Consider the following 14,339-nt stretch of genomic DNA (forward strand, 5'->3'; position numbering starts at 1 on the left):
TGCTTCAACAGTGAAGGAAAACATCGTGAGGAAACCTGCATACCTGAGAGTTCTCCATAATGTTCTCAAAGTCCACCAATCCGCACTGGACCAGCGTGGTGGACTACGGCCTTAACCCCTTCTCATTGTGGGAGGAGACCCGTGCCCTGTAATGGGCCGGTAATGGGTTGATATGATGATAATGCTGACGATACCGTTATAGCATGAGGGGTGATAGTTTTCAACGAGAAACAAACATTGTCTTGGAACTGAAAATGCGGGTCATGTTTTTCGTGTGTAAGTATGTATGTATGTATTTGTGAACACTGTCAACTAAGATTATACAAAACCTAAAAAAAATTTTCAAATTACAGTCTTGTGTTACAATAAATTTATAAAGTGGGTAAACAATTAAACTTTGATTAACAACCAATGTTCATGACATTGAGTTGGTGGGTATTTTGATATAAATACGACTGCATTATCGATGCACCGCAGTCCTACATGGATTCGAACGATGCAAAGATGAGGTATCTTTGCATCGTTAGTGTGTCCGGTGTCTTAGTCGTTTAACACTTGCTTTTATATTTTCAATTCTTCAATGAATTAAATAAAGACAATTCCGCTAAGAAGCATTGTTGCAATGCTGTGTCCCGTTCAAAAGGGCGGTTTGCCGTTGTAATTACAGGCAAATAAGGCTTAAGGCGTACGTCTCAAAAAGATAGACACAGGGTCAGCGGCGTGCACTTCATAGATGCACAAAAGCACTGCCTACCCCATATTATTTATATATAACTCTTTTTGGACAGGGAATTTTTCCATTCTATGCCATGTACCTGCTTTATGCATACCCTGGTCGAATATACCCTGGGCATGTCGCAGGACATGCTCCGTGCATGCCCTGTGAATTGTTGCTCTGTTTATAGGCGATGGTTATTACTTACCATCAGGTGAGCCATCAACTTGATGCGTAATTTACTAGCTGTGTTTGTCTGTTTGTTTGTCCTTCACGCCCTTACTATGCAATAAATTAACTTGACTTTTGGCATAGAGTTAGTTAAAAGGACAGAGAGTAACACAGGCTACTTTTCATCCCACATATCATACGGTACACCTTAATATGCGCGGAAGAAGAACGGCGGGCATTAATTAGTTAGGACTATAAATAAAAGCCTTGACAGTGGATTTTAAAAAACTCCATTTCGTTTTAACTTCGCCCCGTTGTATTTTATCTCGCTAACCGAATTAAGTTAAACCGAACGCATGCGTAACGGTCACATTATTTGAACTGCGGAAGGTATGAGGGTTATCTTATCTCTTATCGGTGACCGCTCGGCAAACTGGGCCTCGCTCAGAACCCGGTGAAGAAACGCTCGTAAACCTTAATATGGAGCCTTACCGCTGCTACATATGGCCGCTACATATAGCGGCTTTGTGTCACGGGTCTATGGATGTGTGGGTGTGGGTGTGTTTGTGTATGTGTATGTGTATGTGTTTGTGTGCGTGTGCGCGTGTGTGTGTGTTGCGTGTGCGAGTATTTTGTTTTCCTAAGTTATATGCGTTTTAAGGAATTAAAATATCACTTGCTTCAACGGTGAAGGAAAACATCGAGTGGAAACCTGCATGCCTGAGAGTTCTCCATAATGTTCTCAAAGTCCACTAATCCGCACTGGAACAGCGTGGTGGACTACGGCCTTAACCCCTTCTCATTGTGGGAGGAGACTCGTGCGCTGTAGTGGGCCCGTAATGGGATGATGATGACGATACCGTTATAGCATGAGGGGTGATAGTTTTCAACGAGAAACACACATTATCTTGGAACTGAAAACCTAACCGTTTTAAAATAGTAAGGATTTGACACACGCGTCGCGGACAATGCGCTTGCGCAATGGGAAAGCGGTGGCTGTCGATTGTCGTGATCTGAAGAGCTGCGGGAAGCCGGTCAAGGCTGCGCAGATCAACTAAATTGAAGTAAGCAGGCTAGGCTGGAAAATGAGTGAGAATTCCGATCTGATGACATGCGACGTTTTAACTTCATTTCACCAAATTGTATTTTCTACCTTAACGCTCTAATGTATTTGTATTTCAGTGAATTTTCTCTTTTGTGTACAATTGTGTCAAATGAAAAAAAGTTTATTCATTCATTTACCAGCCTTAGTAAGATTTGCTCGCTCGCAATCGCTTACTCTATCGTTATAGAGTCGCAAATCCTGAACTTCTGATTTTTGATTTACAAACGTTTTGTCAAAAGCTCGAGCAAAAGAACTGTACGCAAATTTAAGCTTTAATGAAATTTCAATAAGATGCATTTTTCTCCGAAGTTCAAGTATTTCCATACTCGGAAGCGACTCTTCGATTGCGAGCAAGCAAACCTTGTACCTACAGATAAAAACAAACTATAGATACCTCAAAGTCCCTGTACTGCCACGTCGAGATACTTATATGGATCATCTGGTAAATTCCCAAAATCACTGGCCAAGATTTCATCTTGAATCTATCATCTTCGTCTAACTATCTAAATCATTAAAACTGTCCGCAGAATAATTAACTTTTATAAGGATTTAGATTAACACTATTTAAAACCTAAGTAAAGTAAAATAAGTGAGTTTACCAATACATTTTTAAACAATTTCATTGGCATTATTTAGATGTCGATATCTAACATGGGTTTATATTCTCTTTGGACTGGACTAAACGTCATGTTATTATCTATTAGAGATAATATTTAGTTGTAATTACTAAAGTAATTAACACAGATATTTCTTTGTCACGCGTATTTCATTGAATATTTAACTTTTTTTCTTTTTGTTTGTTAAATACCTTAGTTATATACCTTTATATAATTTTTTGAATTTACGAATTATTTTGAATATTTATATTTTAATCTGACAGCTTAATATTATGCACTATGATTTTTTTCTAATCGACCAACCTTTGGAAGGTTGCAAATGCGTTTGTTAAGGTAAATACTTTTGTTTTTTTTTTGAGCAATTCACCGTTTTAAAACAAATGAAAAAGTCGCGAATATAATACGTATATTTTTCAAAGCACTGATATATGTTTTAAACGATCTAATGCACATCAACGATTTCAGAGAGTCATTCAATAAATATCTGACACATTTAACCATCGTTTATTATCGCGCTCAGTAAACTACATTATATAACAGTACTTATGTAATGTTATGAACCGCCATTGCACGGTTTTCGATTCCTAATACCATAGTTTGTCTAAACACTTTGATCCGCATCCATTTATATAATATACTAGCGTACCCAGCCCGCTTCGCCGGGCTAGATTTTGCTTTATTTTATTTAAACAATAAACTTACATCATTCAATTTTTAATTTAATTCTCATAATATCAATAATTATATCTTAAATCATTTATTTCTCTCCGTATTCATTTTCTTCTATTCTCTTCTCGAGCGGGTGAAGATCATTATCTACACCCATGTACACCCAACAATAGAATATCATCATAGTAAATAAAGGCTGTATTTGACAGTTCAAAAATAGGAGTGCTCCGATCGTCACCAAACTTTACAGGATTACTCGCCAGGTCAATCCGGAGAATCCCTGAAAGATTCATTGAAATCGGTCCAGCCGTTTTGGAGCCTATACGGAACATACCCACACACTTTATCTTTTATATATAGATAGATATATATATGATAAAAGTGTTGGTGGGAAAGCTTTTTGTGGCAGAGCTCGCCCGAGGAAGTACGGTTGGTTCCGGCTTGAAGGGCGTGGGTTTCCGGTTTTATTACGGGCACCAGCAGTGCTAGCGCAGGAAGGAGATTAAAATGATATCCCCCGATCATACCCCCCGACAAGGGATATAACTAACGTATCCACCTGCTAAAGCACGGGAACATGGAATAGGAGAAGTTTACCCCCGTTTATTATTACACATATACCCGGCTAAGTTTGTTGTGGGCTCTTCGTAGACCAGGGCGCGTTTGGAACCCTCGTAGCTTTAGATTTAAGTTGGCGAACGAAGTTATCACCATCCCGTTACAATTATGTAAACAAATATGTATGAACGCTTCATAAGTGCCTGTGATAGGCCTACATGAATAAAGAAATTTTGAATTTGAATTTTGAATTTATATATTATTTGAATATTATTTCTACTTGCGCGCCAGTGCTCTGAGAGTTGATAAAGTTGTGGGAGCAGGTAAATTTTTATGCCTGTCTGTCGGCTATCGAACAGTCCTAGCCGACAATCTTCCTCGCCCATCAAACCTCGCGGTCTAGTATGAAGCCAGCCTTAAATTGAGCCAGTGCTGAGAGTTGATAAAGCTGTGTGGGAGAAGATACATTTTAACCTTTCCCCGGGGATATAATTGTCTCATTCCCATGCTAGCCGTGCTGAGGGTAACGACGTAGGTGTTAAGCCTAATGTGACAGTAGAAAGAAACATGGTGGTAAGTACTGCCCAGGATGATCTCCGTCACAAAAAGCTTTACTACAACTAGAATATGTCGGTGTAAGGTCAAAATTTTATACCAAACATCCAAACTAAAAGACTGCCTCATCTTTATGCATGAGATGGATGAATCGACAAAAAAAAAATATGTATTAAAGAATTTAAACTACAACTTTCGTGGTTAATCAACATTTCTTAAATATAGTTCAAAGGGTACACCAACACGATAAAATTTGTGGATTTGTCGATATTTCGACCCAGTTGGATCGATCGTGGTCACCCACTTTCGTTTTCATAAAACAGAACACAAAAGCGGGTAGTCAGATTCTGCCCGTGACATCCAACTAGACATTTCGTACCTACGCAGCTCCGTTGTGACCACGATCCATGCAACTGAGTCGAAATATCGACAAATCCAAAAATATTATTGCGGTATGTCCCGTTGAACTATATATATTAAAGAAATGCAAGTATGTATGTTTTTTTGTAAGTATGCCAGAATTATAATAACGGATCAAAGATGATTTAGTTGTTCTCTTCCTAGGTATTAGTTAAAACACTAGCACTGTTAACGTTAAATCACAAAGCACTGAACAATACACGGTCTTACAGCAAACTGCCGAGGCAGTGCTACTTAGGTGGGGTTTAGTTTTCATAACACAACCCTTTGTAAACTCAGTAGCCTTAGTACAAGATTTGTTCGTTCGCAATCGACGAGCCGTTTTCGAGTACGAAAATACTTGAACATCGGAGTAAAATGGACCTTATTTGCATTGCGCTAAAGCTCAAATTTCCCTACACGTCTTTGACGTTTGTAAAACAAAAAGATTAAAAAAATAATTTATTTATTTTTCAAATACAGATTGTTTTGTTTTCATCATTGTCGCCATTGGTTGCCTGGTAGAAATCGCTATGTAGCGATAAGGCCGCCTAATTGTATACATCGTGTAAACTAGTTATTTTTATATTCCTTCCTGTATTTTTATGTGGAGTACGATAAAAGTGTAGGTATTCCTTCATTCATTGTCACCTACAATCAGTCGATAAACTAAAAGGAGGTTTATTCTATTTTGTATTGACTTTAACAAATATCAGGACTTTTGTCCTTTAGTCTGTATCAAGCACTGCTGCCCGCTTCAGTCTGATTCTTTCCACAGTCAGTAGGTTGTATACTAGTGTATGGGGTGTTTCACCAAGCGTTCCCCATATTTAGGATTCTATCTATTTATTTCATCGATTACTGTTGGCATTCCCAGGTAATGATGTATCTCTATGTTTCGTGTATAGTACAGGATTTGCAGCTCTAAAACGGGTGATGTTCAGTCCATTTTACTTTGACGATACAGAGTTCAAAACTCGAAAACTACTCCTCGATTGCGAGCGTTCTATATTGTTGTGTTTATGCGTGCTAAGGCACATTATTGTATTATGTACAGGTGTATGTTACGACTGAACTAAGATGGAACTAAACGCTACAATAACAACGATTGTCTCTATAATTTGTCTGTCATATTATTGCAGCAGCGGTGATAGCCTAGTGATAACAATTTCAGCTTAACTTTCGGGTAGTAGAGTTCGAAGCCCGGTACGCACCACTAACTTTTCAAGATATGCGCGTTCTGAGCTGCTTCCATGGTGAAGGACACATCGTGAGGAATCCTGCATGCCGAAGAGTGTCATGTCCACCGATCCGCACTTGGCCAGCGTGGTGGACTACGGCTTGAAACCCGCATTGTAGGAAGGGAGCCGTGGCTTAAAGTGGGCCGGAAATAGGTTGATATGATTTTGCAACTGCCTCTTTCACGAGGTTCTGTGTTCGAATCCCGGGTCAGGCTAGGCATCATAAAAAAGAAGAAGGAATACTTTTTACCTTCAGGCACTTTCACCAAATCGCCTAAGATAAGATTTAAAAATAAATAACATAAAAATATAGCAACTCAAAGTAAAAATAATTTTTGAAGTAAAACTTCTTTAAACTAAGCGGAGTGGCGTGCACCGGGTTCCTTACCAGGGTATGCATTCAGCAGGTCAATTGCATAATAAGGGCAAAAATTCTCCTTCTGTACGAGTTATATATCAATTTTAGGGTAGGCAGTGCTTTTGTGCATGTATGAAGTGTGCACGCCACTGTCTCTACGTAATCAAATCAGGAATGAGGAGATCCGTAGTTACCGACATAGCTCAGCGAATCGCAAAGCTGAAGTAGAAGTAGAAATTCCAAGGTGCTGGAATGGCGACCCCGCACAGCTAAACACAGCGTTGGTCGGCCCCCAACGTGGGGGACAGACGACATCAAACGAAACGCTGGGAGCAGCTGCTCCCAGAGTTTTCCAGCTGAAACAAGCGGCCCAGGACCGTGGATTTTGGAACTCCCTACAAAAGACCTATGTTTTTTTTTTTTTACTATAATAGACTAGCGCCTGACCACAATCTCACCTGATGGAAAGTGTGGATGTGGCCTAAGATGGGACGCGGTTGCCTAGAAGATTGCCTTGCTTATTCACTCTTGTTTTAAAGATACCCATAATTGAATGAATGAATGAATACACTTTTATTGTACACCAAAGAAAAAAAGTAGTTACAGAGATATAAATACATATCAAGAGAGTACAATTTGGTGGCCTTATCGCTACATAGCGATTTCTTCCAGGCAACCAATGGCGTAAAAGGAAAAAACATAGAAAAGAGGTAGGTGGTGCAATAAATAAAATTTAAAATTATACAAATATATAAATAAAATATATATATTATATATATATATCTATATAAATATAACTATAATATATATATATATATATATAAATATATTACATATAAATACAAATTTTATATGAAATACATAAATAATTATAATTACACAAATCAAATCAAATCAAATCCTTTTATTTGCATAAAACATTGTAGGTATACATGTTTAGTCATAATATATGACATGCAAATCTTAATTTAAACAAATTCATTTATGTAATAATTAATAAAACATAAAAATAAATAAAATCAAAATAATCGGCTGAATATAATAAAATTTCATTAATTTTACTGTATGGAACAATAAACATGGGATGTCAAGTAAAAAATAACTAAACTAATAATTATATTTTATTATCCAAGAACTCTTTTACCGAGTAATAGCATTTATCAACCAACCAGTCACGTAATTTTGCCTTGAACCACACACTTAAATTTGACCCACCCATGTTGTAAGAATTAGGAAGCACAGAACTCGGAAAGGCGTTCCAAACTCCAGCCATGCGTATAAGAAAATAAGATGCAAATCGCTTCGTGGGGGTTTAGGGATATTAACAACATAGGGGTGAATTCCCCGCCCGGTGCCTTGCTGTGCGATGGTAGAATGGTGAGGTGGGGACCGATCGATGTCCAGCAGTGGACTTCGATCGGTTGAAGTGATAATGACCTCGAAATTAATCTACGTAACCTTTTGGAGTGCACAGGCGACAAGTTATGTTGTGTGACTGCGCCAACGACGCATATGTAGGCGATACCAGAAATCGCGTTCGCTGTTCATTTTCGAAGAGTTCCGCTGTCTGTCCCGGAAACTCTTCATCAGATCTGCAGGAAATTAAAACAGGGACCATATCGGAATAACAACTCTTTCGAACTAAAAAAGAGGATTTTTGAAATCCATAAATAAATCGCGCCTTAAGCCCGAACATAATAATTTAAAAAAAAACGTTCCGATTTAATAACCTTATTTTTGAAGGAATTCGATTAAAAACTAAAATCACGTACAAAGTAAGTGTGCTAAATATTTACACAGATACTGCATAATATATATCATATATCCAGGGGTGTGAACTTCGTACAAGCACAAAAGCATTGCCTACCCTAAAATTTTTGCATCTTATGCTATCTTCCTTCTTTGCATACCCAGGTCACAAATCCTGTGCACGCCACTGCATAGAAATATAAAGTTAAACTTGACCAAATTGGCTTGAACGATTGCAATTTAACAAGGTGTACCCTTAGAGCCTGTTATATAACAACACGCAGACAGTTATTAAATATAATCAAATAGATTCAATTTCACATGACTTAGCGTCCTTCGCGGTCGCAATAGCGTAACGAGTCGCGTGCTAAGTAATATGCAATCAAAATACGACCTTAGCATCACAAATGCAAAATCCCAATTCCAACAGTAGTAATGCAATGACGGATCAACTCGCCAGTCAGATTTAAGCTCAACCAGCTAAAATATAGAGTGCAGTTTTGATTATCGATAACAATAACCAGATTGGTGTAGAATTAGATAAAGATGATTGTACGATTGCAGTTGTTATAAAGGTTATTCTCATAAGATGTGTTCTCTCATTGTAAGCTGAAGAAACAGTAAAAACGCCTAATGACACGTTTGAAGGACTCGTCGATACTAAACATCTTATATGCATGCTAATTTCAAATGATTCTAAATCCTATATATATAACGATAAGGTCGATAATTATGTCTTTTGGATTGCAGTAATGACGTTTGCTGATGATTTATCGCCAGGCCCATTCACAGTGCAGGCCAATGTCACTTTGTCGGTGGATGATTGACGTGCTTTTGTTTGAACGAGGAATGTATAAAGCGTGTACAATTTTAAAGGTATTTTTTATGTATGACGTTTTAAGATTGTGATTTAACTTGGTGGCGGTTTAGGGATCTCTTTGGCTGGCCGCATACATGTCAATACTGCTATATGGATGCGAGGCTTGGACTATTGAAGAAGACCTCAGGAAACGCATAGAAGCATTTGAGATGTGGATATTCAGACGTATGTTAGCCATTAGTTGGACTCTCAAAGTATCCAATGAGGAAGTTCTGCGACGCGTCAACCAACGGCGTGAACTTTTGCACACCATCAAGATCAGAAAAGTTGCATATCTGGGGCACGTGTGCTAAGGCACGAGAGATATGAGCTCCTTCAACTTATTATGATGGGAAAGGTTGCAGGAAGAAGAGGCGTTGGTCGCAGAAAAAAGTCCTAGCTTCGTAATATCAGAGAGTGGACTGGAATCGCGAGTGCAGCAGAATTATTTCGCCTCACGAAAGATAGACAAGAATTTACGAAGCTGACTGCCAACCTTCGCTAGTCGGAGAGGCACCGCAAGAAGAGGAAGAATACATGTCAATATTGTTCACAATGTTCTGCATATTGACAGAAATATTGCCTTTGTGCGGGGCATGTTGAAGCGTTGATTTATCGGCAAAAAATATTGTCAATAATATTGACTGTGGAGTCTTGCGCACAGAGGTGTGCGCTGTGATTTTATTCCTTGCATACGTTCACATTTCAGTGTTATGGGCTTCATTTTATCCTGGAAAACGTAGATAGTGTTCCAATGGAATGGAACTTTCAATTTTGCTATAACGTCTGAACTCTTTACTGGCTGGACGTACTTTGAGTCATCATCATCAACATAAACTGCCTACAAGCGTCCACTGCTGAACATAGGCCTTTCCAAGAGCTCGCCACCACACACGGTCCTCCGCCTTTCTCATCCAGCCGCTTCCAGCCACCTTTTTAAGGTCATCTATCCAGCCGGCTGGAGGCCGTCACACACTGCGCTTACCGATTCGCGGTCTCCACTCTAGAAAGCGTCTGCCCCAACGGCCATCGGTCCTACGACAGACACGACCCGCCCACTGCCACTTCAACTTGCTTATCCTTTGAGTAAGTCCAACTATTCCCAGTAGCTGTGCAAATGAAATTGCAGCCAAGGAATTTAAAAAAATGATACTAAACGAAGCATAGCTCTGTAAACGGAGTCGGTGCTGAAGACTAGGCTAGCTCAGTCGCCGTAGCGACTAGCGTGCATGGCGGACTACTCGCAAGTCGGTCATGGCAACGTGTTTAATGTCCACCGCGAATTATCAGCGGCGACCCTGGCGCCCCATAACAACCCATAGACGCATAACGCACAGTTGCAATTTGCAAACGCACGATACTTTATTGTTTGTATATTGACGTTGCTGAGTTTTATGCTGACTGTGGTGGTGCCATCATCATGATCATCATACCAACCCATCACCGATCAACTACAGGGGAAGATGGGAAGGGCTGGGCCGGAGTCCACCACGCTGGCCCAGTGGGGATTGGTGGAGTTCACCGTTGAGAACATTATGGAGAACTCTCAAGCATGCAGATTTCCTCACGATGTTTTCGTTCACCGTTGAAGCAAGTTATATTTTAATGGCTTAAAACGCACATAACTCAGAAAAGCCAGAGGTGCGTGCCGGGATTCGAACTCGCGCGAAATACTGTGTTGGTGTTAGAATTTATTATTATATTATAAATAAGTTTGATGTAATAAATAGAAACAAACAAAATTAAAAGAGACTTCCATTAGGTATGTTAGTGTTTTTTTTTTTTATATTATCTTACCTTACAAATTAACCAATAGCATTGTTTACTTTATAAGACAGGTAAGCAAATATATACTTTATAGACTTTGACGTCAGGACTAATTTAAAATGTTCCCGCAGGATTTAAAAGCGAACGGACAACAAACGCGGACGAAGCACGTAAATATCAGCTAGTAAACCATAATTGTCAATAAAGACTTTAGCACGCGACAAATGTTACAAGGCCGCAATGCTCTCATGACCCGGCGTCGCGAAACTACCATCGCAGTTGTTGCCAACGGCTTTGTACCTGATTTGCACGAAAATTCAAATTTAATTATCCACTGTCCTTCCATCTAGAAATTACGACCTCGCTGACTTATCAAAGAATTAATTAACAACCAAGATTAATAATCAATCAACAAAAAAAAAAGTGTGTGCGTGTAACCTTTACGGGCGATTGAAGTTAAACTTTAATATTATTTATTGATGAAAGACTAAAATGTTCCTGGGACTCCGCGATTTCATTTAATATTCACTATTTCATTTTGTATTCTATTTATAATTCATTGATATCACTTTCACATTTAATAAATATTTTCATTTGTTAAACAGAATAATTAAGAGTAGAAAAATGAAGGTTAGATCAGCACATGTCACCTTGTCATTGAATATTATAGAATTTCACAATCGTCAGAAAATTTATTAATAATTTATTTATTACTAGCGTACCCAGCCCGCTACGCCGGGCTAGATTTTGCTTTATTTTATTTAAACAATAAACTTACATCATTAATTTTTTAATTTAAGTCTCATAATATATTAAATCAATTATTAACTCCGTATTAATTCTCTTCTATTCTCTTCTCGAGCGGGTGAAGATCATTATCTACACCCATGTACACCCAACAATAGAATATCATCCTAGTAAATGAAAGCTGTATTTGATCAAAAATAGGAGTGCTCCGATCGTCACCAAACTTTACAGGATTACTCGCCAGGTCAATCCGGAGAATCCCTGAAATTTTCATTGAAATCGGTCCAGCCGTTTCGGAGCCTATACGGAACATACCCACACACTTTCTCTTTTATATATATATATATATAGATTACCAAAAAAATTTGGACATATACTTACGATAAATCCAAATTATTATTTTTAAATAGCGGAACCTACACAGACGTCTGACGTAAGCGTTACTTCCGTCAGAAAAATCTGAATTACTTACTCCCTAGTCGCGCCTAGTAAAGTAAGTTTTACTTCAATAAAAATAAAACCGGCACAAGTTAAATCTGATTTAAGTCTCACTTGGAATTTGAATTTGAGGGTTCTGTATGTTCTCAATTCCGTGCTCTGAGCCTTCTTATGAGGCCCATAGCGAGCGAAAAGCTCCGCTGCGACTAAAATAAAAGATAGATAGAGTCAGTGAAGTAGATGGGACGTCGGTTCGTCTCCGGCGCGTCAGCATTAATGTAGTCAGCGTGCGCAGTAGCGTGCATAGAGGATATGCACAGGGTATGCAGATAAAATAAATAAATTTATAAATAACTAGCTGTTGCCCGCGACTTCGTCTGCGTTTGATTTTGTTTTTAATGAGGCATTAAATTTAGTTGTAAATCTAAAAAAAAATTAAAGTATTCAGTATCGCTAAGCCTTAAATGAGGGGGTTGCCGCTGTCCGCTGAGGAGTGCTGTCCTCTATCTCCAACCACAGTTTGGGCAAAATTAAACACATATTATAACCTCTATAGTGCAACAACAATTATTTAAATCGGAATTATGGTGTAAAATCGTCAAACCCTCCTCCCTTCTTCCAAAGGAACTGAGCTTAATGTCGGGATAAAAAGTATCCTATATTTCTTCTAACACTTCCAAGAATATGTGTACAAAGTTTTATGAGGATCGGTTAAGTAGTTTTTGCGTGAAAGCGTAACAAACATACATGGTAATTTATGATGCAACCTAAGTTGGGGCGCGCTTGCCTATTCACTCTTATAAATAAAATATAAAATAAATATAAATATACTACGACAACGCACACATCGCCATCTAGCCCCAAAGTAAGCGTAGCTTGTGTCATGGGTACTGAGATGACTGATGAATATTTTTATGAATAATATACATAAATACTTATAATATATACATATTATAAGTTTTTATGTATATTAAACACCCAGCCACTGAAAAACATTCAGGCTCGTCACACAAACATTTTTCAGTAGTGGGAATCGAACCCACGGCCTTGGACTCAGAAAGCAGGGTCGCTGCCAACTGATTCGATTATATAAAATGAAGAAAATCTCCAGTAAGAGTTATAAATAATTAACGCTATATCTGTTTAATAGCTTAATTCATATTTATATTATTATTTTTAACAATCTATAGTTAAATACCTACTTATTTTAGTTTTCAATTTTTTTTTTACCCTATAACTGATTATTGCAATAGTACTGGACAGAATTTGTAATTCTAACACATTTTTTTTAATATGAATGTAGTTACAATTAATTGCTGGCGTGTCTTATGAATAAATAAACAAACGGTAGGCTTTTTATAACTCTTACAAAGCCTATCCTTAAGTTTTTTATGACTCGTATTGGAGTTTTCTTCATTTTATATTATCTGCATACCCCGTGTATACCCCTCTATGCACGCCATTGAGCGTGCGGTCGCCAGAGTCAGGCGGCTAACTGTAGAGACAGCCCAGACCTCAGCCACTAATTTTACACTTACGGACGAAGTGACCCGGTAAGGTAACCGCATGGAAATGTACAGACCGATGTACACGCACCAACACTTTGTGTGATAGCTTGCGTTTATGCACCCCACAAACAAACTCTGATTGAATGTATCGTATGTATTAGTTTATTATTTTTTATGTGATAAGTATTAGTGTGTAATTGTTCGTAAGTGTGTATATAATATATAATACACCCCACCAATCGGTTTCCTTTGGTTTCCCTAATCCTAAGGTTGCCTGGAAGAGATCGCTACTAAGCGATAAGGCCGCCCTTTGTATCCTACTTTTTAAGTTTATTTTTGTTGTGTCCATTGTTTTTTTTTCCCTATTTGTGGTGTACAAATAAAGTGTATAAATAAATAAAAATAAATAAAACTCTCACAGTACCGGAAAGGGTTTACGCCTTTCAAAATATTCCATCCCTAGGTATATAGTCGGTATGTCATCGTCGTTATTATCATCATCACATAAACGCATTACCGGCCTAGTACAGAGTTCGGGTCTCCTCCCACAATGAGTAGGGGTTAAGGCCGTAGTCCGCCATGCTGGCCCAGTGAGGATTGGTGGACTCCACACACCTTTGAGAACATTATGTAAAAGTCTCGAGCATACAGGTTTACTGACGATGCTTTCCTTCACCGTTTAGGCAAGTGATATTCACATTGCCTAAAGCGCACATAAATCAGAAAAGTTAAAGCTGCGTGCTGGGATTCGAACTAAGCCCCCCGAAAGTGCAGTGCTCCTACCCAATGCGCTATCACCGCTTCAGGTATGTCATCAGTTATGGTCAAATTAGTAGTCATTTCGCACCACCCGCGTTGGATGTTCTTGTATCGTTCTGCACAG

At 38.5% G+C, this 14,339-nt stretch overlaps 1 protein-coding gene across 2 annotated transcripts in view; it reads right to left on the bottom strand.

Annotated features, from left to right (window-relative positions):
- LOC120634705 (thyroid receptor-interacting protein 11-like) overlaps positions 1 to 14,339 on the bottom strand; it is an 88,319-nt gene that overhangs the window by 26,886 nt on the left and 47,094 nt on the right. Inside the window, exon 1 of one of the 2 annotated variants that reach the window (XM_039905478.1) lies at positions 2,386 to 2,456. The exons of the other annotated variant lie outside the window; for it this stretch is intronic. Within the exon in view, the coding sequence (XP_039761412.1) occupies positions 2,386 to 2,430 (45 nt within the window). The 5' untranslated portion in view covers positions 2,431 to 2,456. Of the gene's footprint in view, positions 1 to 2,385; positions 2,457 to 14,339 lie in introns of those variants that run through there. 2 annotated transcript variants of the gene reach the window in all.

This window comes from Pararge aegeria, chromosome 25 (genome assembly GCF_905163445.1).
Source record: "Pararge aegeria chromosome 25, ilParAegt1.1, whole genome shotgun sequence".
NCBI lineage: Eukaryota > Metazoa > Arthropoda > Insecta > Lepidoptera > Nymphalidae > Pararge > Pararge aegeria.